The 25,981-nt window shown below is 37.3% G+C and overlaps 1 protein-coding gene across 1 annotated transcript; it reads right to left on the bottom strand.

The window, feature by feature from the left end:
• Nucleotides 1-17,126: 17,126 nt before the first annotated feature.
• LOC118025682 (early activation antigen CD69-like) lies at nucleotides 17,127-25,528 on the bottom strand. Its single transcript, XM_035028254.1, has 5 exons — nucleotides 25,348-25,528; nucleotides 21,165-21,287; nucleotides 20,034-20,233; nucleotides 19,567-19,670; nucleotides 17,127-18,256 (listed from the first exon to the last, which is right to left on the bottom strand). Exons 1-5 carry the CDS (start codon nucleotides 25,409-25,411, stop codon nucleotides 18,148-18,150), a joined length of 600 nt encoding a protein of 199 aa, XP_034884145.1. The 5' UTR covers nucleotides 25,412-25,528; the 3' UTR covers nucleotides 17,127-18,147.
• Nucleotides 25,529-25,981: the final 453 nt, after the last annotated feature.

The following is a 25,981-nucleotide window of genomic DNA, read 5'->3' as shown; positions in this document are numbered from 1 at the left end:
TAATATATATTTTTGAATGTATGTATTATATGTATTTTTTACATGCACATATTATATGTATTTTTATTATATATTATATTATTATGCATTATATGTATTTTATATTATATGTATTTATATTTATATGTATAACACATTATATGTATTATGTATTATATGTATTACATATTTATATGTATATGCATTATATGTATAATATATTATTATACATTATATGTATTTTTATATGTATGCATTATATGTATTTTTTATAATATATATATATATAAAGAGTAATGGATTTTTTTTGTTGAACAAAGATTACTTAAAAATTCAGTAGGGAACTTTCAGGTGCCCTTGTAATATTGAATAGCTGTATTTGTTTGTGCTTTCTTCAAAAACTCCATCAAAACAATATTCATTGAAAAATAAATTTAATGGAACAAAAAGGATTAGGAGGAAATGAACACAAAAGGTAAATGTTCACACATTTTATAATATGTCAAGTGACTTAAGCCATAGAACTCCAGATGCTAAGGAATTAGAGAAAGTATGCACCTCTGAAGCTGGGTGTGGTGGAAAAAATGTATGATGGCCACACAACCTCTCTCTGTTCTGGTCCTCGTGCCCTTGTATGATCCCCTCTCCTTAAGTGTGGGTGGGACCCATGACTTGCTTCTAACCCATAAAATGCAGGAAAGATAATACATTATCTCCAATGTTATTATTGTTGCCTCTGGAAGCAAAACAATTGTTTTGGACAAACACCTACAGGAATTAGGGAAAGACTAGATGGTTTTTTTACCAAGTCTGATTTGAAGATGACTAGGCAAGCTTTAGCAAGCTGGTGAAAGCTGGAGGAGGAGGAGATGTTCTGCCAGTAGGGGGCCCTATGTGATTAATTTTAGCAGCAATGAAACTTGCTCTTCAGATTGAAACATTCCGTATTTTTATATGCCAAAATAAGTCGTGTTTTCCCAAAGTGTCAGATTGCCTCAATCTAAAATTTTAAGGCCTGAGCAAAGAACTTACTTTCTTTGTAACTTGGTGTCCTTATATATGAAGCAAGATATTAGCAACCCCTAAGTCATAGGGCTGTTGTGAGGATTCAATAAATTATCTGTAAAGTGTTTAGTCTCTGACATATGGAAGCACTATGTAGTGTTGATTATAATTATTGCTATATTTTATTATCCTTTTCAATAATCATATCATCATTCAATACAAACTTTTGTTACATTTATTTATTTATTTATTTATTTATTTATTTATTTATTTATTTTTGGTGCTTTGGATAATACAGGGAGCAAATGTCCTCACATTTAGCAAAGTAGTATGGATTGAAAGCTATACCATGTGGAGTAGGTATAAATCAGCACAATGTGAATAATGGAGCAGCCTAGAGAAACAGTTAAGGGGGAGAGGTATTAAGCAACAAAAAACTTTTAAGGACTTCCTCAGTCTGAGCAGTATCAGAAGAGATTTCTTAAAGGCAGGATGAGAATTCAAGTACCTTTACCTGGCTATTCAAAAAGAACATGGATAATCACTCACTAGCTAATACCAACCCTCTCTCCACCAAGGACTACCTGTAAAGCCAGCAAAATATTTGAAACATATTAAAGGCACTGGCGAGGGGCGCCTGGGTGGCTCAGTTGGTTAGGTGTCCGACACTTGATTTTGACTCAGGTCATGATCTTGGAGTTGTGAGATCGAACCCCATGATGGGCTCCACTATCAGCTTGGGGTTCTCGCTCTCGCTTTGTACCTCCCCCCTGTTCAGATGCTGTCTCTCTCTCTCTCAAAATAAAAATAAATAAATAAATAAAGGCATTGATGAGATAACAAATTAGTGAATGATACAATGCAAGTCCAAAAGAAAGCTGAAACCCAGAAAGAAGAGTTGCATTTCCTATACAAGATTCTCAAAGACAGATGGAGAAACTGAGGAGCAGAGCAGGGCTTTTGGCAGATTAAGAACTAGGGTGGTTCCAGTCCTCAAGCAGAGATAAGGAGACTGAAAGATCAGTGTATCTGGTTGGTTCATGAAAAAGTTACACACCAGGACAAGATTTTCCAACCTTGACAATATTGACGTTTTGAGTCAGATTATTCTCTGTTGTTGGGAGCTGTCCTGTGTGCATTGTATAGTTTAGAAGCATCTCTTACTTCTACCTTCTAGATGCCAGTATCAAGCCTTCCCCCATGTTGACTGCCCACCATGTTGGACAACCAAAAATATCTCTAAACACTGCTAAATATCCTTTGAGGGGCAAAAACATCCCAGGTTGAAAAACACTGCCCAAGGAGTAAGGCTGAGGGAAGAGTGGACCAGTCTTTGAAGGAGATGAATTCAAACTTTTCAGTTGCTAAAATTGAAGGGAAATGATCCCAGGTTGCTAATGTTGAGGAAGGAGAAATTTCCTTCTTCCCTCTCTCCCAGGGTTCTTCTCGATAGTTATGAATTAAATTGATATGAAACAGATTAATAGGAGAAAAAAAGGACAAAGTTTTATGACATGCACATGGAGACCCAATAATGAAATTGAGACCCAAAGAAATGACCAAGGCAGGCAGTTTTGATACATTGTAGACAGAGATAATAAATTTGTGAGGAATTGACAGGAGCTTTGGGAGCTTTAATTAGTAAGGAATTCTTTTTTTTCTGAATAAATTATTTTTTATTTTTTTAATTTTATTATGTTATGCTAATCACCATACATTACATCATTTAGGTTTTGATGTAGTGTTCCATGATTCATTGTTTGCATATAACACCCAGTGCTCCATTCAGTACATGCCCTCTTTAATACCCATCACCAGGCTAACCCATCCCCCCAACCCCCACCCTCTAGAACCCTCACTTTGTTTCTCAGAGTCCATAGTTTCAAATGGTTCGTCTCCCCTTCCAATTTCCCCCACTTCATTTTTTCCCTTCCTACTATCTTCTTCCTTTTTTTTTTTTTTTAACATATATAATGTATTATTTGTTTCAGAGGTACAGGTCTGCGATTCAACAGTCTCACACAATTCACAGCGCTCACCATAGCACATACCCTCCCCAGTGTCTATCACCCAGCCACCCCAACCCTCCCACCCCCCACCACTCCAGGAAACCTTCAATTTGTTTCCTGAGATTAAGAATTCCTCATATCAGTGAGATCATATGATACATGACTTTGATTGACTTATTTCGCTCAGCATAATACCCTCCAGTTCCAACCACATCATTGCAAATGGCAAGATTTCATTCCTTTTGATGGCTGCATAATATTCCATATATATATATATATATATATACACACCACATCTTCTTTATCCATTCATCTGTCGATGGACATCTTGGCTCTTTCAATAGTTTGGCTATTGTGGACATTGCTGCTATAAACATTGGGGGGCACATACTCTTTGGATCCCTCCATTTGTATCTTTGGGGTAAATACCCAGTAGTGCAATTGCTGGGTCATAGGGTAGCTCTATTTTCAACTTTTTGAGGAACCTTGATACTGTTTTCCAGAGTGGCTGCACCAACTTTCATTCCCACCAACAGTATAGGAGGGTTCCCATTTCTCCAAATCCCCACCAATGTCTATCATTTCCTGAATTGTTAATTTTAGCCATTCTGACTGGTGTGAGGGGGTATCTCACTGAGGTTTTGATTTGGATTTCCCTGATGCCGAGCGATGTTGAACACTTTTTCATGTGTCTGTTGGCCATTTGGATGTCTTCTTTGGAAAAATGTCTGTTCATGTCTTCTGCCCATTTCTTGATTGGATCATTTGTTCTTTGGGTGTTGAGTATGATAAATTCTTTATCGATTTTGGATACTAGCCCTTTATCTGCAAATGTCTTTTGCAAATATCTTCTCCCATTTGCAAATATCTTCTCCCATTCTGTTGGTTGTCTTTTGGTTTTGTTGACTGCTTCCTTTGCTGTGCAAAAGCTTCTTATCCCGATGAAGTCCCACTACTTCATTTTTGCCCTTGCTTCCCTTGCCTTTGGCAATGTTTCTAGGAAGAAGCTGCTGTGGCTGAGGGCGAAGAGGTTGCTGCCTGTGTTCTCCTCTAGGATTTTGATGGACTCCGGTCTCACATTTAGGCCTTTCATCCATTTTGAGTCTATTTTTGTGTGTGGTGTAAAGAAATGGTCCAGTTTCATTCTTCTGCATGTGGCTGTCCAATTTTCCCACCACCATTTGTTGAAGAGACTGTCTTTTTTCCATTGGACATTCTTTCTGCTTTGTTGAAGATTAGCTGACCATAGAGCTGTGGGTCCATTTCTGGGCTCTCTATTCTGTTCCATTGATCTATGTGTCGGTTTTGTCTTGATGATGACAGCTTTGTAATAGAGCTTGAAGTCCGGAATTGTGATGCTGCCGGCTTTCCTTTTCTTTTTCAACATTCCTCTGGCTATTCGGGGTCTTTTCTGGTTCCATACAAATTTTAGGATTATTTGTTCCATTTCTTTGAAAAAAGTGAATGGTATTTTGATAGGGATTGCATTGAATGTGTAGGTTGCTCTAGGTAGCATTGACATCTTCACAATATTTGTTCTTCCGATCCATGAACATGGAACATTTTTCCATTTCTTTGTGTCTTCCTCAATATCTTTCCTGAGTGTTCTATAGTTTTCTGAGTACAGATCCTTTGCCTCTTGGGTTAGATTTATTCCTAGGTATCTTATGGTTTTGGGTGTAACTGTAAATGGGATTGACTCCTTAATTTCTCTTTTTTCTGTCTTGTTGTTGGTGTATAGGAATGCCACTGACTTCTGTGCATTGATTTTATATCCTGCCACTTTACTGAATTCCTATATGAGTTCTAGCAGTTTTGGGGCAGAGTCTTTTGGGTTTTCCACATAAAGTATCATATCATCTGCAAAGAGTGAGAGTTTGACTTCTTCTTTGCTGATTCGAATGCCTTTTATTTCTTTTTGTTGTCTGATTATTGTGGCTAGGACTTCTAATCATGTTGAATAGCAGTGGTAATAGTGGACATCTCTGCCGTGTGTCTGACCTTAGGGGGAAAGCTCTGTTTTCCCCCATTTGAGAATGATATTTGCGGGGCGCCTGGGTGGCTCAGTTGGTTAAGCGACTGCCTTCGGCTCAGGTCATGATCCTGGAGTCCCAGGATCGAGTCCCACATTGGGCTCCCTGCTCAGCAGGGAGTTTGCTTCTCCTTCTGATCCTCCCTCTCTTATGCTCTCTGTCTCCCATTCTCTCTCTCAGATAAATAAATAAAATTAAAAAAAAGAGAGAGAATGATATTTGCTGTGGGTTTTTCATAGATGGCTTTTATGATATAGAGGTATGTACCCTCTATGCCTATACTCTGAAGAGTTTTAATCAAGAAAGGATGCTGTACTTTGTCAAATGATTTTTCTGCATCTATTGAGAGGCTCATATGGTCTTGTTCTTTCTTTTGTTGATGTATTGTCTCACATCAATTGATTTGTGGATGTTGAAACAACCTTGCAGCCCAGGGATAAATCCCACTTGGTCCTGGGGAATAATCCTTTTAATGTACTGTTGAATAATATTGGCTAGTATTTTGATGAGAATTTTTGCATCCATGTTCATCAAGGATATTGGTCTATAATTCTCCTTCTTGATGGGGTCTTTGTCTGGTTTGGGGATCAGGGTAATGGTGGCCTCATAAAATGAGTTTGGAAGTTTTCCTTCCATTTCTATTTTTTGGAACAGTTTCAGAAAAATAGGTATTAATTCTCCTTTAAATGTTTGGTAGAATTCCCCTGGAAGCCATTTGACCCTGGACTCTTGTTTTTTGGGAGATTTTTGATGATTGCCTCAATTTCCTTAGTGGTTATAGGTCTGTTCAGGTTTTCTATTTCTTCCTGGTTCAGTTTTGGTAGTTGATACATCTCTAGGAATGCATCTATTTCTTCCAGATTATCTAATTCGCTGGCATAGAGTTACTCATAATATGTTCTTAAAATTGTTTGTGTTTCTTTGGTGTTGGTTGTGATCTCTCCTCTTTCATTCATGATTTTATTTATTTGGGTCCTTTCTCTTTTCTTTTTGATAAATCTGGCCAGGGGTTTATCAATCTTGTTAATTCTTTCAAAGAACCAGCTCCTAGTTTTGTTGATCTGTTCTACTGTTCTTTTGGTTTCTAGTTCATTGATTTCTGCTCTGATCTTTATTATTTCTCTTCTCCTGCTGGGTTAGGCTTTATTTGCTGTTCTTTCTCCAGCTCCTTTAGTGTAGGGTTAGGTTGTGTATTTGAGACCTTTCTTGTTTCTTGAGAAAAGCTTGTATTGCTATACAAGAGAGGGAGAAGCAGGCTCCCCACTGAGCAGAGAGTCTGACTCAGGGCTCAATCCCAGGATCCTGGGATTATGACCTGAGCTGAAGGCAGACACTTAACCGACTGAGACACCCAGGTGCCCCATTGAGCTTAGTTTTGTCACCTAGCCAAGCAAGTCCAGATTTTGGTCCACTCAAATACAGCCTGTGCTACTGGGCAATTTGACAAGCTGGGCAGCCCATGTCATACAAGGTTGACCTGTAAAACATTTGGCAACTTGGCAAACCTCTATGGTAGAAATGTTTTTAATCTCCTTGCCACATTTGGGAATGCCATTTTCAACATCAGACTTCAGGGTTTTGTTGCAATACAGTCCTGGTATATCTCTCAGGAGAAGTCCAGTGGCATGTCTGGTTCCAATGAAAGGGAAATTTTTTTCAGCTATTGTTTTTGTGATAGTGATGGAGTCAGAGTGACAGAGGGACTTTTTTCTGGTTGTGGATACCATACCTTTTTGTCCCTCTATCTTCCATGCTCAGTCTACTGGGTGTTCACACCTGTGGGAACAAAGAACAGCTCAGGTTCTTTTGCATTATCTAGATGTTAACATAGCCATCAGTCAGACAATTAGTTAACATGGGTTTGTGAACCTGGCATAAAGGGGTGTTTGGTCTATGCCCACCCTGTTGGAGAAGAGCAGGTTAGTAAAAGCAAAACATAGGTTGAACAAGAGCCTATAGTAGAGAATGCTGGAGATGCCTGAGTGTGGCAGAGCTCCCAGGTATTGGAGCGGGGAAGCCGGCTGCAGAGACAGAGCCAAGGAGTGGGCTCTCAGCTTGGGGTTGCCATAAACTGGGATCCATGGCAGTCGGGCCACTGCTCTTCCAGCAGGGACCCAACAAGCAGCAGATCCAGGGAGACTCCCCTTCCTCCCCTGGGAGGAGTGGCATGGGAGCTCACCAGAGGGATCTGCTGGGTTTGGAGGCTCCACACAGGTCATGTGCCAGAGATAGAAACACTCAGTCACAGGCTGGGTGAGCATGGAATGCGGCCAGAGACCAGGGAGATGGGAGTGAGTGACTGCTTTTCTCTGGGGGCTCAATAAGGAGTGGGGCCCCGAGTTCTCGGCTTCTCTGGGGTGGAGATTGGGGGGCCACCATTTCCCTCCAAACCTGTATGGAAAGCTTGCAGGGAACAAAAGCTCCCGAGAACAAACCCGAGCAGATTACTTACCCTGGACCGGCAAGGGCGGGACAATTCCACCTCCGGCAAAGACATCTGAGAACCACAGCAACAGGCCCCTCCCCTAGAAGATCAGCAAGAACAGCCAGCAAAGACCAAGTTTACTGATCAATGAGAATGGTAGAACTCCAGCACTGGGGGAGTACTGCATATAGAATTCATGGCTTTTTTACCATGATTCTTTAGTCTTTCAAAGTTAATTTAATTTTCTTTTGCTATTTGTTTTTGAATTTTTCTTTTTCCCTTTTTCAACCAACATCTTATCAATCCCTTTTTTAAAAAATCTTTTTTATTTTTTGTTTTTAGAGTCATTCTATCCCTTCATAGTAGTTAACCTTATTTTTGGTATATATATAGTTGTTCTCTTTTTAAAATTTTGGGATACAGTTTCTTCTAACAGACCAAAATATACCCTAAATCTCTACTGTATGGCTTTGTTCTAGTCTCCTGCCTGATCACATTAGCTCCCTTTTTTTTTTTTTTAAATTTCTCTTCTTTTTTTTTTCAACCAACTTCTTATCAATTCCTTTAATAAAATGTTTTATAACTTTCATCTTTACAGTCATATTCCATCCCTTCATTGTATTTACCCTTATTTTTGTACATGTACAAATTTTCCTTTCTTTAAAATTTTGGGAGGCACTTTCTTCTAACAGACCAAAATACATCCAAAATCTAGTGTGTGGTGTTGATCTATTCACCAGCCTGATCATATTTGATCATATTTTTTTTTTTCTTTCTTTCTTTCCCTTTCTTTCCCCCCCGCCCCACCCCGGTTTTGGGTCTCTTCTGATTTGTTTAGTGTATATTTTTCTGGGGGCGTTGTTACCCTGTTACCATTTTGTTCTCTTGCTCATCTATTCTCTGGACAAAATGACAAGATGGAAAAACTCACCTCAAAAAAAAAACAAGATGCAGTACCTACTGCCAGGTACCTAATCAATACGGATATTAGTAAGATGTCAGAACTAGAGTTCAGAATAACAAAGATAAAGTTACTAGCTGGGCTTGAAAAAAGCATGGAAGATATTAGAGAACCTTTCTGGAGAAATAAAAGAACTAAAATCTAACCAAGTCGAAATCCAAAGGTTATTAATGAGGTGCAGTCAAAAATGGAGGCTCTAACTGTTAGGATAAGTGAGGCATAAGAGAGAATTAGTGATCTAGAACACCAAATGATGGAGAATAAAGAAGCTGAGAAAAAAAGAGAGAAACAACTACTGGATTATGAGGGCAGAATTCGAGAGATAAGTGATACCATAAGATGAAACAATATTAGAATAATTGGGATCCCAGAAGAAAAAGAAAGAGAGAGAGTGGGAGAAGGTATAGAGGAGCAAATTATAGCAGAGAACTTCCTTAATTTGGGGAAGGAAACAGGCATCAAAATCCAGGAAGCACAGAGAACCCCCCTCAAAATCAATAAAAATAGGTCAACACCCTGACATCTAATAGTAAAACTTACAAGTCTCAGAGACAAGGAGAAAATCCTGAAAGCAGCTCAGGAGAAGAGGTCTGTAACCTACAATGGTAGAAACATTAGATTGACAAAAGACCTATCCACAGAGACCTGGCAGGCCAGAAAGGACTGGCAAGATATATTCAGAGCACTAAATGAGAAAAATATGCAGCCAAGAATACTATATCCAGCTAGGTTGTCATTGAAAATAGAAGGAGAGATAAAAAGCTTCCAGGACAAACAAAAACTAAAAGAATTTGCAAACGCAGAACCAGCCCTACAAGAAATCTTGAAAGGGGTCCTCTAAGCAAAGAGAGAGCCTAAAAGTATCATAAACCAGAAAGGAACACAGACAATATACAGTAACAGTCACCTTACAAGCAATACAATGGCACTAAATTCATATCTTTCAATAGTTACCCTGAATGTAAATGGGCTAAATCCACCAATCAAAAGACACAGGATATCAGATTGGATAAAAAAACAAGACCCATTGATATGCTGCTTGCAAGAGACTCATTTTAGACCCAAAGACACCTCCAGATTGAAAGTGAGGGGGTGGAAAACCATTTACCATGCTAATGGACACCAAAAGAAAGCTGGGGTGGCAATCCTTATATCAGACAAATTAGATTTTAAACCAAAGACTGTAATAAGAGATGAAGAAGGACACTATATCCTACTTAAAGGGTCTATCCAACAAGAAGATCTAACAATTGTAAATATCTATGCCCCTAACATGGGAGCAGCAATTTATATGAGCCAATTAATAACAAAAGCAAAGAAACACATTGACAACAATACAATAATAATGGGGGAATTTAACAGCCCCCTCAATGAAATGGACAGATCATCTAAGCAAAAGATCAACAAGGAAATACTTAAAAGATTTTATTTATTTGAGAGAAAGAGAGACAGAGAGCATGAGAGAGAAGAGGGTCAGAGGGAGAAGCAGATTCCCCGCTGAGCAGGGAGCCCAATGCGGGACTCGATCCCGGGACTCCAGGATCATGACCTGAGCCGAAGGCAGTCGCTTACCCAACTGAGCCACCCAGGTGCCCAACAAGGAAATACTTTAAATGACACACTGGACCAAATAGACTTCACAGATCTATTCAGAACATTCCATCCCAAAGCAACTGAATACACATTCTTCTCTAGTGCCCATGGAACATTCTCCAGAATAGATCACATCCTACTTCACAAATCAGGTCTCAACCAGTCCCAAAAGATTGGGATCATTCCCTGCATATTTTCAGACCACAATGCTTTGAAACTAGAACTCAGTCATAAGAGGAAGGTTGGAAAGAACTCAAATACATGGAGGCTAAAGAGCATCCCCCGAAGGAATGAATGGGTCAACCAGGATATTAGAGAAGAATTTAAAAAATTCATGGAGACAAAGGAAAATGAAAACACAAGTGTCCAAAATCTTTGGGATGCAGCAAAGGCAGTCCTAAGAGGAAAGTATATAGCAATACAAGCCTTTCTCAAGAAACAAGAAAGGTCTCAAATACACAACCTAACCCTACACCTAAAGGAGCTGGAGAAAGAACAGCAAATAAAGCCTAACCCAGCAGGAGAAGAGAAATAATAAAGATCAGAGCAGAAATCAATGAACTAGAAACCAAAAGAACAGTAGAACAGATCAACAAAACTAGGAGCTGGTTCTTTGAAAGAATTAACAAGATTGATAAACCCCTGGCCAGATTTAGCCAAAAGAAAAGAGAAAGGACCCAAATAAATAAAATCATGAATGAAAGAGGAGAGATCACAACTAACACCAAAGAAATACAACAATTATAAGAACATATTATGAGCAACTCTATGCCAGCAAATTAGATAATCTGGAAGAAATGGATGCATTCTTAGAGATGTATCAACTACCAAAACTGAACCAGGAAGAAATAGAAAACCTGAACGGACCTGTAACCACTAAGGAAATTGAAGCAGTCACCAAAAATCTCCCTACAAACAAGAGTCCAGGGCCAGATGGCTTCCCATGGGAATTCTATCAAACATTTCAAAAAGAATTAATACTTATTCTTCTGAAGCTGTTTCAAAGAATAGAAATGGAAGGAAAACTTCCAAACTCATTTTACAAACCCAGCATTACCCTGATCCCAAAACCAGGCAAAGGCCCCATTAATAAAGAGAACTACAGACCAATATCCCTGATGAACATGGATGCAAAAATTCTCACCAAAATTCTAGCCAATAGGATCCAACAGTACATTAAAAGGATTATTCACCACGACCAAGGGGATTTATTTCTAGGCTGCAAGCTTGGTTCAACATTCGTAAATCAATCAATGTGATACAGTACATTAATAAAAGAAAACAAGAACCATATGATCCTCTCAATAGATGCAGAAAAAGCATTTGATAAAGTATAGCATCCTTTCTTGATCAAACTCTTCAGGATGTAGGGATAGAGGGTGCATACCTCAATATCATAAAAGCCATCTATGAAAAACCCAAAACAAATATCATTCTTTTTTTTTTTTAAAGATTTTATTTATTTATTCATGAGAGACAGAGACAGAGAGAGAGAGGCAGAGGGAGAAGCAGGCTCCCAAGGAGCAGGAAGCCCGATGCGGGACTCGATTCCAGGACCCCGAGATCATGACCTGAGCCGAAGGCAGACGCTTACCATCTGAGCCACCCAGGCGCCCCCAAATATCATTCTTAATGGGGAAAAACTGAGAGCTTTCCCACTAAGGTCAGGAACGCGGCAGGAATGTCCACTATCACCACTGCTATTCAACATAGGATTAGAAGTCCTAGCCACAGCAATCAGACAACAAAAAGAAATAACGGCATCCGAATCGGCAACACTTTTTTCAATGAAATGGAACAAATAATCCTAAAATTTGTATGGAACCAAAAAAGACCCCGAATAGCCAGAGGAATGTTGAAAAAGAAAAGCAAAGTCGGCGGCATCACAATTCCGGACTTCAAGCTCTATTACAAAGCTGTCATCATCAAGACAGTACGGTACTGGCACAAAAACAGACACAGAGATCAATGGAACAGAATAGAGAGCCCAGAAATGGACAGTCAACTCTATGGTCAACTCATCTTCGAACAAAGCAGGAAAGAATGTCCAATGGCAAAAAGACAGTCTCTTCAACAAATGGTGTTGGGAAAATTGGACAGCCACATGCAGAAGAATGAAACTGGACCATTGCCTTACACCGCATACACAAATAGACTCAAAATGGTTGAAAGACCTAAATGTGAGACAGGAGTCCATCAAAATCCTAAAGGAGAACACAGGCAACAACCTCTTCCACCTCAACCGCAGCAGCTTCTTCCTAGAAACATCACCAAAGGCAAGGGAAGCAAGGGCAAAAATGAACTATTGGGACTTCATCAAGATAAGAAACTTTTGCACAGCAAAGGAAACAGTCAACAAAACCAAAAGACAACTGACAGAGTGGGAGAAGATATTTGCAAAAGATATTTGCAGATAAAGGGCTAGTATCCAAAATCTATAAAGAACTTATCAAACTCAACACCCAATGAACAAGTGATCCAATCAAAACATGGGCAGAAGATATGAACAGATATTTTTGCAAAGAAGACATTCAAATGGCCAACAGACACATGAAACAGTACTCAACATTGCTCAGCATCAGGGAAATTCAAATCAAAACCTCAATGAGATACCCCCTCACACCAGTCAGAATGGCTAAAATTAACAAGTCAGGAAATGACCGATGTTGGTGAGGATGTGAAGAAAGGGAAACCCTCCTACACTGTTGGTGGGAATGCAAGCTGGTGCAGCCACTCTGGAAAATAGTACAGAGGTTCCTCAAAACGTTGAAAATAGATCTACTGTAAAATCCAGCAATTGCACTACTGGGTATTTACCCCAAAGACACATATGTAGTGATCCAAAGGGGTACATGCACCCCAATGTTATAGCAGCGATGTCCACAATAGCCAAACTATGGAAAGAGTCAAGATGTCCATCAAGAGATGAATGTATAAAGAAGATGTGGTATATATACACAATTGAATATTATACAGCCATCAAAAAAAGAAATTTGCCATTTGCAACAATGTGGATGGAACTAGAGGGTATTATGCTAAGCGAAATAAGTCAGAGAAAGACACATATCATATAATTTCACTGATATGAGGAATTCTTTTTTTTTTTTTTAAGATTATTTATTTATTTATTTGACAGAGAGATAGACAGAAGAGCACAAGCAGAGGGAGTGGCAGAGGGAGAGGGAGAAGCAGGCTCTGCACTGAGCAGGGAACCCGATGAGGGACTCGATCCCAGGACCCTGAGATCATGACCTGAGCCGAAGGCAGACGCTTAACCATCTGAGCCACCCAGGCGCCCTGATATGAGGAATTATTAATCTCAGGAAACAGGGTTGCTAGAGTGGTGGGGGGAGGAGGGATGGGGTGGCTGGGGGGTGATAGACATTGGGGAGGGCATGTGCTAAGATGAGTGCTGTGAATTGTGTAAGACTGTTGAATCACAGACCTGTACCTCTGAAACAAATAATACATTATATATGTTAAAAAAAAAAAAAGAAGATAGTAGGAAAGGAAAAATGAAGGGGGTGGAAATCAGTGGGGGAGACAAACCATGAGAGACTATGGACTCTGAGAAACAAACTGAGGGTTCTAGAGGGGAGCGGGGTGGGGGGATGGGTTAGCCCAGTGATGGGTATTAAAGAGGGCACGTTCTGCATGGAGCACTGGGTGTTATGCACAAACAATGAATCATGGAACACTACATCAAAAACTAATGCTGTAATGTACGGTGATTAACATACCATAATAATAAAAAGAAAAAGGGAAAAGAAAGTAGATGCAGTGTCTTTCTAATGAAACACATTAACCCGATTACATTACCCATGAACTTTAAACTGTACTTAAACTGTTGAAAAGAAAAACAAAACTATAATTTTTCTCAGTTTAAGTATATCTCCTGGACCAAGAAACCAAACCAAACCAAACTGCAGTGATTTTATCCAGCCACTAGATGACCCTGAAGCTTGTGGATGCCCATAAAACTGGGGGGACTTGAGTTACTTTAGGGTAGAGGAGATTCTTGAAACAAACTGATTTTGTTTTTTTATTTCTTGAAATATAGTGTCAACTATATTATCATTAGTTTCAGGTGTACAACATAGTGTTTTGATAACTCAGTACCTTATGCTGGGCTCACAAGTGTAGCTCCCATCTGTCACCATACAGCGCTAGCACAGTATCGCTGACCATACTCCCTATGCTGTACCTTTCCTCCCTGTGACTTATCCATTCCATAAATGAAAACCTGTAACTCCCACTGCCCTTCACCCATTTTTCCCATCCCACTGCCCCCTCCCCTCTGCAATCATTAGTTTGTTCTCTGTATTGATGGGTCTGCTTCAAAGCAAACTAATTTTTAATATATGTAATTGGTCACTAGAAATTAGAGCTGTGCTTTAAATAATAAAATGACTACTTTACTGATACTATATTTAAAATATAAATTTATTTTAATGATACTATATTAAAATATAAATTTTTCTTATAGAATATCTTGAAACTATAAAGAAACATAAGAAAAGAAAAGTTATCTTTACTCCTATTACTCAGGGAAAATCATTGTGCTTACCTTTGTGGTTTTCTCTCTTCAAGCATATAGAAACAAAGCAAATGTATTTCTGTTCAATATTTAACAGGATAGAATCTTACTGGCTGTATTATTTTGCCTGGCTTAACAATAATAGTGTGCATATTTCCCCATACTCCTCAACATTCTTTTTTATTGTTATTTTTCATTGTCAGATTATTTCATCATGTAGTAGAATCATACTTATTTAACCAAATCTTTAATTTTGAACCATTAAGTGGTTTCCGATTTATCACTAGTAAAAATAGTTCTTTGATAAACATTTTTGTGGTTATGTCTTGAACATCAGAGATTATTCCTTTAAAGTCCTCCACCCCAAAAATTGTCACATCAAAAGAAACATGGAATCTTTTAGGGCTTTTGATGAGTATTTTAAAACCGTTTTCCAAAGGTCAAACTATACCAATTGATGTGATCATCCACAATCTTTCTGGTCATATATTTTCCAATATTTTCTCTAGAATTTTGTTAGCATTTTAATCTCAGTTGTGATCGATTTTCATGTGTTAAAATCTAGTCAAAATTATGAAAATTGAGAACAAGCATAGAAAGATAATTTCTATATCAATACTATATTAATACTAAAAGTTTTGAATCAGTTCAATACTGACTATAGGACCTAACATTTCAGTGCCATTCAATCATTTAAAAAATACTTTTAATTTTATTGAATCCCTATATTTATGTGAAATAAGCAGGTGAACTGTTATTACCCTTTTTAGAGGAGGGAATTGCAATTATGTTGCAAAAGCCAAATAAAACACAGATAACTGGTAGTTACCTTCAGTACATATTAACATAATTATCTGGGTGAATATAGCCTATAAATTCAACATTTTAAAAATTAGCTAAAAGCTTGAACACGGGAGCAAATCAAGTATATATCTGTAATATACTTCCACAGCACCCTACACTTTCTCTACTATACGCTTCATCACTACCCTAATGTAATTGTTTACTTTATTGTTTTACAAATAACCCCTTCAAAAAGAAAGACGGGCTATGTAGACGTACACATAATATGTAGCAATGCTGCTTTATGCCAATACTGGAAATTTAATGACATAATGTTCCCATTTATAACAATCATTACTAGAAGTTAATACATCACTGTGAGCCAGGTACTATTCTAAACTCATTTTCATGTATTAACTAATTTAATTTCTACCCAATTTGGGGGAAATTTCTAACTAATGCTAACTAAAACAGTTGGGCAACTAGCAGGTGGCAGAGATGAAACAGGCAGCATTTCTCCTGTGCTCTGGCTTTTAGCAATACTTTCCATTTACACATTTCTTTTTTTTTTTTTTTAAGATTTTATTTATTTATTTGACAGAGAGAGAGAGCACAAATAGACAGAACAGCAGGGAGAGGGAGAAGCAGGCTCTCGGCTGAGCAGGGAGCCCCACGCCGGGCTCGATCCCGGCATTCTGGGATCATGACCTGAGCCGAAGGCAGACACTTAACAGACTGAGCCACCCAGGCGCCCCCCATTTACACATTTCATAACACACGAATTACAAGACATTGTTTTCTCACGTGACCCAGGCGCATATTGTTGTTACTAATGATAGGATATTAGAGTCTGAAGGCCATTTGTTTCCTTTTATAGCTGTGAGAACTGAAGGACATGGAGATGAAGGAACCTCTATATTTTTTATCACTAAGCAATGTCTGGAATTCACATTTCTTTTCAATATGCTATACTCATGATAACAGTTTAGAGATATCACAATAGCACTCAGAGACGTTTTCAGAGAAGAATATTATGAAATACATTCACAAAACAATTTTGAAGGTAACAGAATTTTTCCTGACTGAAGTATCTCATAGAGATTAACGTAGTGCCTTGTTTCTACTTCATGGATTACTTTGTGTAAATAACTAAAATATGCCTAGCACTTCAGAATTGAACAAGATGCTTTCAGAGCATCAGTTGTGAGGACCAGTTATCCTTTTATTGGAGAGAAGATGAGCTATAAACAACAGGTCCTCCCAAGATGACTCTAGGGGTCTCCTAATTTCCTATGCCTCTTCAGTATGAGGGTGATGAATAATAACAGAAAGGAAGAAAATAGAGCCAAAAAACCTTAAATGAGGGCGCCTGGGTGGCTCAGTTGGTTAAGCGACTGCCTTTGGCTCAGGTCATGATCCTGGAGTCCCGGGATTGAGTCCCGCATCTGGCTCCCTGCTCGGCGGGGAGTCTGCTTCTCCCTCTGACCCTCCCCCCTCTCATGTGCTCTCTCTCTCATTCTCTCTGTCAAATAAATAAATAAAATCTTAAAAAAAAAAAAAACCTTAAATGACATATATTCCTCCCAAGTCAATTAGAATATTTACTGAGCATCTGCTGTACAGAAAAATATTTATAGCTCTTTTGGAAATATATATGAAAGCAATTCTAAAAGTACAAATTTATAAAGCTAAGTTTTTACTATAGATAAGTTTAAAAATGTTATAGTATTCTGTTTTCTGATTTCTAGTATGACATATAATTTTTAGTATATTTCAAGAAATGAACACTTCTTAGAAACCATTTTGTCGATTCTACTTTTATTTTTTTATGGTTGATTCTACTTTTATTTTAACATACATAAAATCAGCTTATAATGGCACTGAATACAAAAGACAAAGAAACACTATTGCACTCGGAAAATACTTCATAAGAAGCATTGCACATGATAGAATTGATTAGGAAAGGTACACATTTATAGTCAGATAAGACCATTATTATTCCAAGTTTGACAATACAGAAGTTTTCCTGATAGGAATTTGCCACATCACATATTGCACATTTTCCAATACTTTATCTGTTTCACAAATATTCCTCATATTTGTTTTTGTCCATATCTCTGTAAAATGCTACATGTAAGATTCTTAAGACAGTGAATTATGTAACATTGAAAAAGATGAATTACACAGAAGAAGTAAAAACAACAACAACAATATAAATACATGATCATACCACTCTTTTGGTGGGAAAATGACAACGTAACCTGGCAAACTTCTCTAAAAAGAGAGAAATATTACAAAGCTTAGTTTCATAAGCATTTGTCCACTTATACATGTTCTCTGATTTAAAAAAAAAAGCATTTAGACTAAATGTCTGTGCTGCCAGTTAAAATTTCTTGTTTACATTCGGTTTTTAATACCACCACCTAACGTTTTCAAATAGTGCAAATACATGAAGCACACTCAGTTTTGGTAGTCATTCAACAATAAATAATAACTCTAAGCCTAGTTATTTTATTATTTTTAATTCTAAAAAATATAAAGTGCATCCATAAGGTTTAAAGTCATTCTTCTCATTCTTGGGTGTAACGATCAGTCAACCTGTGACTTTTTCCGCTCACGGCAAGAGTGTTCCACAATGCAGATATTCCTGGAATTTCGCTACCTTTCTTCCCATAGTCTTGTTTGGAAGAAGGTTTCCAAAATAAGACAAAGTTTTTTCAGAAAGTCTTTGTGGAAAATTTCTGACCGTAGAGCAGCATCGATCAACACAAATTTCCTTGAGTTCCATGGTATAACAGTCTAAAAGCAAATATGTTTCCTCATTATTTAGCGGGTTTGCTACATATCGAATATAAATTCTTTCCACATGCTGTGCTGCTGACCCCTGTACCATTCAGAAATGCACAGTTCTCAGATCCTGGGAGGCTGAACCTGTCAAACGATAAAGAAACAGAATGATTTTGAGTTCATTATTTCCATTCAGTTACATGAAAATGAACTTTGCGAGGGTAGCGTCAGATTTTTTTTTTTTTTTTTTTTTTTTTTTGCTTGATAGGAGTTCATGAAGCAAGTCATCTGGTCAAGTGACCATAAACCAATTTGTAGAGACAGTAGACAAGAATTGCAAAAAAGGGTCTGTGGAAGGAAGATAAAAAGGTAAGAGCAAAGTGTTCCATTTATCTGGTTGGCATGCCACCAGAGGAGTGAGTGACTCTTGGTTGTTTCTCAGTTAAACTCCTGGAGAAATAATTCCCAGAAAGTATACACATTCAACAATCAGGCATACAATTTAAGAGGGTGGGTGGTCCCTGAAGCCAATCTGTGTGTAAAGTACCATAGGACACATATTAAAAATGCCTTTTCTAAAAATTTAAATTTATTTTCCATATCAGTAATTATCATAAAACTGTTTAGAAGGCTAGAGTGCCTGGGTGGCTCAGTCGTTAAGCGTCTGCCTTCGGCTCAGGTCATGATCCCAGGGTCCTGGGATCGAGCCCTGCATCGGGCTCCCTGCTCCGCGGGAAGCCTGCTTCCCCCTCCTGCTCCCCCTGCTTGTGTTCCCTCTCTCACTGTGTCTCTCTCTGTCAAATAAATAAATAAATAAATAAATAAATAAATAAATAAATAAATAAATCTTCAAAAAAACCTAGAAGGCTAGAAATTTATTCAGTTCTGAGTTTTCAGATGGCAAAGATTAATACTAACTATATAAAATGTCCTTCAAACTTCAAAATGTACATCAATTACAGGTAATAAAGTCAACATCTTCCATTCTGGGGCAAGTTTTCTGTCAGGTTCATAGAAGCCTCTAATTTGCTATTAGAAATATTGTGCTTTATCCTTGTGGGGATGACAACTGGGAAAGAGTAAAAGGGAATTATTTTCTAAAAAGTCAGCTTATCAGGAAAATATATATATGAGATTGGCAATGTTGGATTTTTCTTTTTGCATCATCGTAATTATTTCTGGAATATGTCTGAGTCTATCACTCACACTAAAATTTGCTGAGATAAAATTACTAGAAGCATTTATTGTATGACTTCCAAGTAGGTAAAAGGAAAAAATGGCAATATTAAAACCCTTCTTTAAAGAATGTGAAAGAGTATAAGCATACATAACAGATTATTGATAAAGCTCTGCTCATAAAGGGCACAACCATCATATACAACAGTGCTTTGAAAGGAAAATGGCTTCCCTGAGCTGCCATTCTGGAGAGGATAAAGAGACATCTTGCAACTTACCAGTTGTTAAATTCTTTGCCATCTGACCATTTCCATGTCTGACCATCTTCAGTTTTCAGCCCAATCCAATGATTAGTTATACCCACATACTGTTTTAAAAAGCTCTTGAAGAAAGCACAAAGGAGGTGTGTGTTAAACAACCCCTCTGGGTAAGTACATAATTAATCCTATTTTTCAGAAGCTGCAATTCAAGGCATGATATCTAAGCTGATCACTTATTAGCTCTATTTAGGACAAGCTCATTTGTATTTTTGGCCTTTGACATTAAGTAATCAAGGCAAATTTACAAGATTAAACTGAACCCTGATTGGGACCTCAGACTGATCAAAGGGCTTTCTGTAACTAAATTTTCCCACAAGGGAGATAGGCACAATGTCTTCACTTAGCAGGAGACAGAAAGAAATCACAGATTATCTATATTAAAAAATGGCAATATTTTAAGAAATTGTTTTTGAATACTATCTTACCATGTCCTTTTCAGAATCAATGAACGCAAGAGTAGCACCCTGTTCATAGCAAAAGTTTTGGGCCGGCATCCAGCCCCTCTTTTCAGTGGAAATAAAATAGCATTTCTTCTGGTATCCAATCCAATCATCAGAGCATGAAGACACATGGCTATTTGATGGCAATGGGGACATATATTGGCCTGGACAATTGTATTGGCCCACTGTGAACAGGAAAGTGGTTTGTTTTAGTAACAAAAGAAAGTAAATACCCACAGTATGCAAAATCAGTTCAGGAGGTGCTGAGCAGTGCTAGGTGACAACCTTATATAATTTCCTGTTGTGCCTAATCATTATTGTCAGGATATAAGAAATAAGAGGGTGTCTTTCGAGCCATAATCTCAGAAAGGGGCAGGAAAATAGAAAAATCTTGCAAGTAGTCTTCGGACTAGAAAGGGGACAGGGCATTATAAATTACAATGCAGTTAATATAACACTGTATTGGGAGATGAAGGACGGAAAAATTTACAGGGAAGTAATTCAGAATACGGAAAGATCTCTGACTGAGGATGTTTCATAAAGTTGTAAAATTTCATGTTTGTAAAGACACAAATGTATCTTGGTATTGCTATATGTTTTGAATACCATATCACAGTTGACTCTTTGGAAGATTCTAGATATATTTTAAATTATCCATAACCACCATTCTGTGCCCTTGGAGATAAAAGACAAAAGACTGATCAATTCCTGATTAATCTATGGCTTAGATACTATTTTTTCTATCAACAGTGAATGTGAAGCCCACATTTTTTTTTCTAACTAAATGTCTATTTATTTAGAATCTAAATCAGTCCCTTTCATTTCAGATTTTAAAATATGCTCAAATGTAATTTTCTCCCACAATAATTTATAAACCATAGACACTTTTAATACCTGTAAAGAAGCTCTAGAAAACTCAGAAAGCACTGTATTGATCATCTAAGGAATATGGAATTATATTTAGTATTCTTTAAGAAATCAACCATATATAATAATTGGGATAATTCTAAATTAATCAGAATTTCTCATTAATTAGACCAAGTAATCCCTGTTGATTTCAGCTGGACATGAATGCTAACAGCAGAGACTCAATGAATTCATGAAGTACAGACCCACCTGACATAGCGATGAGAGCTATGATTAAAACAGTGATGAGGACCACATTCACAACAGCACATGGGATAGGAACTTGAAGGGACCCTTCATGCTGTGTTGCAAAATGAGGGCTGGCAGCATTACCTGAAGAGAGAAAGTTGATGATGAATTTAGGCAGACTGTAGAAGTAAAAAAGGGACATTCGATATTCTCCTGAGGCATTTACATTTTAATTCTTCCTTATCTTGTTATATGAAATTTATAAGCTAATTTCCCCCAAATTTCGAGTGAATTAGGATAGTGAAACAATTCAGGAATAATAATGAAATCATAAAATATCTCCCCAATCTATGCACTTAGTAGCTACAAAAATTCTAACTATATCATAATTTTACTGTTTGAATCACAAGAACATTTATTAAATCTCTGATTATCCTAGAAGATATATAAAAGAGACATCCTAAGCACAATACCTTTACCTCTCTGTAGTTACTGTTTAAGAGAGATGACATAAATGCAATAATGTGGATAATGAATAAAAAATACTGAACTGATATATATAAATAGCTACAACTAGCATGACTGAAAATTTAAAAAAAAAGACTGATGGTACTTTTTGGTGAAGTTGGTACAGATGTGAAGCAATTGAAATTTTCATATATTACTCATGGGAGAGTAAAATGGAAAAATAATTTGGAAAGCTCTTTTTTTATACAATTAAATATACACCCACCCTATGATCCAGCAATTTAACTTGTACAAAACAAGAATGTTCATAGCAGCTTTATTCTTAAGAGCCAAGTCTTAGAAATAACCCACATATCCATTAATAAGAATATGGATGAACAAATTATGGTATATCTGAATACTATTCAGCAATTAAAAAAACTGATAAATGCAACAAAATGCATGAATCTCAAAAAAATGTTGAGTAAAGAAAATGCAGTTATAACTATATATTGTATATTTCCATTTATATGACATTCGAGAATTGCTGAACTATAAGTGAAATAAGTCAGACTGAGAAAGACAAATACCATATGATTTCACTCACATGTGGAATTTAAAAACAAAACAAATGAAGGAACAAACAATAAAAAGAATCAGACTTATAAATACAGAAAACAAAATGATAGTTGCCAGAGGGGAGGAGGATGAGGGAATAGGTAAGATGGGTGAAGGGGGGTGGAAGATACAGGCTTCCAGTTATGGAATGAATAAGTCATGGGGATGAAATGCACAGCGTAAGAATTATGGTCAATGATACCGTAGTAGCATTGTATGGTGACAGATAGTAGCTACATTTACGGTGAGCATAGCATAACATAAAGGGATGTAGCATTACTATGCTGTACACCAGAAAATAACATAATAATACATGCTAACTATACTTAAAAATAAAAAGAATAGTTGAACTAAACTATGGTGATAGAAATCAGAAAAGTGATTGCTTTTATGTGTGTAGGAAAAGTAATTCGACCAGAAAGAAACACAGGGGAACTTTCTAGGGTGATAGAAAATTTCAAATGTTGATTGGAGTTTTTGTTATAATTCATTAAACTGCATACTTATGATTTGTGCATCCCTTGTATGTAAATTATACCTCAATTAAAAATGATATGTGGATGAAGAGTCAAATATTTGAATTTTTCAAGAGAAGTTAAAATAATAGAAGAAATACAACAATATTAACAAATGTTAGGTGGAAGTTGATTATTTCATTTGCCTTCCATATAGTGCTGAAACAAAGTAAAAATTTGATTTCACCAGTAAGAAATATTTTTGTGGAATATGAATATGATGTGAATGATGATTCTTAGTTTAAAAAAAAAAAACTAGAAGAATATCTATCTTAGAATATAAATAAATAATTGAGGAAGAAGAGAAGGGGATTTTGTGTCCAGAGATTGAATTTGATTTTTGCTAGGATGAGCTCTCGAGATTTTAAAAATCTAGCCTCACAAGAAATCTGTATTTCCCTATTATGTTCTCAAAACCTGAAATGTAAAATGGCCACTTGCATGATATTAGAGTTTACCATGCAAAATAGCCTCAAATGCAAACATATCTTGTTTTTCAATGTGTATGACTTTCATAATTAACAGGATGTTAACAGAGAACATATTTTGAAATTTTTGTATTTCTATTCCTTGAAACATTTCTCTAAAGTCAAACTGAACAAAGACATGTGCTTTCTTTCATTGTTTACTGGTTGCCAACATCAGCTTTTGCTGCTGGGGATTGTTTTTCCCAGCGGAGGTCTGCACTCAGATTTTGCAAGAGAAGCCTTTACTGAGCTCCTATCTAGTTCTATTTCTCACAGCTTCTCAAAGCAAGTCTTCTTTTTTTTCACCAGTAGATCACCGGAAGCAGCCTTTGGTAGGTAGGGTGGTGAGTTCAGAGCTCTCTGTCTAGTTTCACTTCTTCCCATGTGAGAGTCAATCTTGCCGCTTAGACTCAATGAAGCAACAGTTCTGGTTCCTTAGCAAACACTAACTCATCCAGATAGCTCATGGACTCAGAGCCTAGCTCAGTCTATTGGCTTATCCAGTGGGCAAACTGTGGAGATAATTCTCAGACTGTACATTTGTTTTCCATTGGTGAAGGCTATTGTTACTCACAGTTTGATTTATCACCTAGGTGACAAAACACTCCCCCAACAGCATACTCCGCTCTGATTATGGGCCTTGTTCATTAATGAAGAAACTGAAAATAAATCCACAATTATATACTGAGACATCCAAAGGTGATGCCCAAGGATTGTTCATACTAATAAAGCAACCACAAGGGCAGCATAAACTAAACATTCAACAGAAAATTGGATGAACTCAGAAAAAGCTGAGGATTCCTGAATTAGGTCCTTCTTCTTTCAACTATGCTCTCTACTTACTGAGTAGTTTTGTTATTATATACATTTCTTCTTTTCAGCAGCTCAACTGGGCCATAAAAGTATGGTTACCTAGCCACCAGAAATCTGTGTGGCATGCACTTGTTATCTACACTTGATTTTGTGTTCTTAGGTGAAAGATGGGTTTATCAGAAGTGACTGATACCTTTTTAACGTAAACCAGTCTAATAGACACACACTCAGAAAGCAATCCCTTCCTCCAGATTGTTCAGCTCTGCTGTTCATAACACACCCCTTTATTACTGGATAACTTTGTTTATAAGTAAATTGTCCCTCCCACATGCTAGTGCTTTGGAGCACCTCATTAGTTAGAGAGGAAGAGGGATATATGGAAAAACTCAAGAAAACCTCACAGAAACACATTATAGGAAAAACAATGGGAGCATCCCAGTAATAGGAAATAGAATAGGTCTGTGGACAGAATACATAAATAGAAGAGAGGAAAAGGTAAATAGCTAAGATGACCATATATTGATGTATTTTGATGAAAAACAAAAGAAAGGAAGAACCATGTATGATTCATGTAGAATTTGAAGCCTGTGATTGAAAGGGGGAATCAGAATGATGAAATGAAGAGTTCCATGAAGAGTAGAAGTAGAAGTTCATATTTTCAAGAATTTTTCATGACATTCTCCTAAGAAATTACCTCCAGGCCTGGTAAATGTTCAGATATGTTCAGATACAGCTATTCTTTCAAAGATTGGAAACCTTCATTCCCAGCAACTGGAGGATGCTGTCATGAGAACACAAGCTGAAGCAAACAGAAAGCATACAAAGACACAGGTGAAGACAATAAAGAATGTAACTCATTATGGGGAAAACAGAATTGCTATAAAGAGAGGCAATGCATCCCGAAGCATGTACAGATGGAGACGGAAAAACGGTGGTGAATGCACTGGGCCAGTGCAGGGAGTTTTCTAGTTAAATCTGAAGAATTGATATCATATAAACTGAAACAAAAGACAGATCTCTAACGATCTTCAGAAATCCACCTTTGTGGTTTCCTCTCAAGTCTCAGGTATCCTGTCTTCTCATGGATAGAGAAATATTTACTTGTTCTCATTTTCTCCTTTACCTGGACTGAAGTAAAATGTAATCAAGTGTTTCTAAGACAAAGGCTCATTTTTTAAAATACTGCTAATATCAGAGGATAGAGAGATAGAAGATAGATGATAGATAGAAAGATGATAGATAGATGTGTGTGTGTGAGAGAGAGAGAAAGAGAGAGATGATAGGTAGATGTGTGTGAGAGAAAGATGAGTTTTGTTACCAGTATATAACAAAGGTCTGACTTACCTTGTTGTCCACCCTCTGGATGCAAGGAGCTGTTCTCTGTTATGGAACAATGTTCAGAATTCATCTTTGTTCTAGTGAAGATTCCCTGGCTAATCCCAGGTCAAGCCAATCTATAGCAAAATTCTTTGTCAAAGCTCTTGTTCAGTCTCTGAGTCTGTGAGGTATCTCAGCGTTTATATTCGGTTGTATTGTCTCCACCCCCTTCCTCCTGCCTCCTAACCACTCAACTTCATCAGTTCTCTTTAATTTATGCTCCAGCAGCCCAGACAATTTACAATGTGTTATTGTGGTGAGCTGTGGGTTTTCCCTGTTGTCTGAAATGTGCTTTCTCACAACTGTAGGTGTAGCATGAAGAGACAAGCGGGATTTTCCTAGAATCTGAGACATCTTTCTTTAAATCTGTGAAAAACACAAATAACTTAGGAGACAGCATATTTAAGTAAAGAATGAAAAGTTCAGGATTCCTAACTTTGAGGTGGAAATAATTTAGAGAGTAATATTTCCCTTAGAACCTCATTCATTTAATTAACAACTAATATTTATTGAGCATGCACTTTGAACCTGACACTGTTTGGGGCTAGAGAGTTTATTGTTAAATAAGAATTTTAAGACCTCTGTCCTTATGGATCTCTCT

This window comes from Mirounga leonina, unplaced genomic scaffold, assembly GCF_011800145.1.
Source record: "Mirounga leonina isolate KUSES-001 unplaced genomic scaffold, KU_Mleo_1.0 Mir_201, whole genome shotgun sequence".
NCBI lineage: Eukaryota > Metazoa > Chordata > Mammalia > Carnivora > Phocidae > Mirounga > Mirounga leonina.
The sequence above is the reverse complement of the archived record's forward strand: the minus strand, read 5'-3'. Positions and strand labels throughout refer to the sequence as shown.

Excerpts from the sequence above, each read along its gene's own strand:
- LOC118025682 (XM_035028254.1), bottom strand. The coding sequence starts at position 25,411 with ATGAATTCTGAACATTGTTCCATAACAGAGAACAGCTCCTTGCATCCA. Across the intron at positions 21,288-25,347 it reads TCCAGAGGGTGGACAACAAG|GTAATGCTGCCAGCCCTCAT; the intron begins GTAAGTCAGACC and ends TTCTCTCTTCAG. Across the intron at positions 19,671-20,033 it reads TTGATTCTGAAAAGGACATG|AGCTTTTTAAAACAGTATGT; the intron begins GTAAGATAGTAT and ends GCTTTCTTCAAG.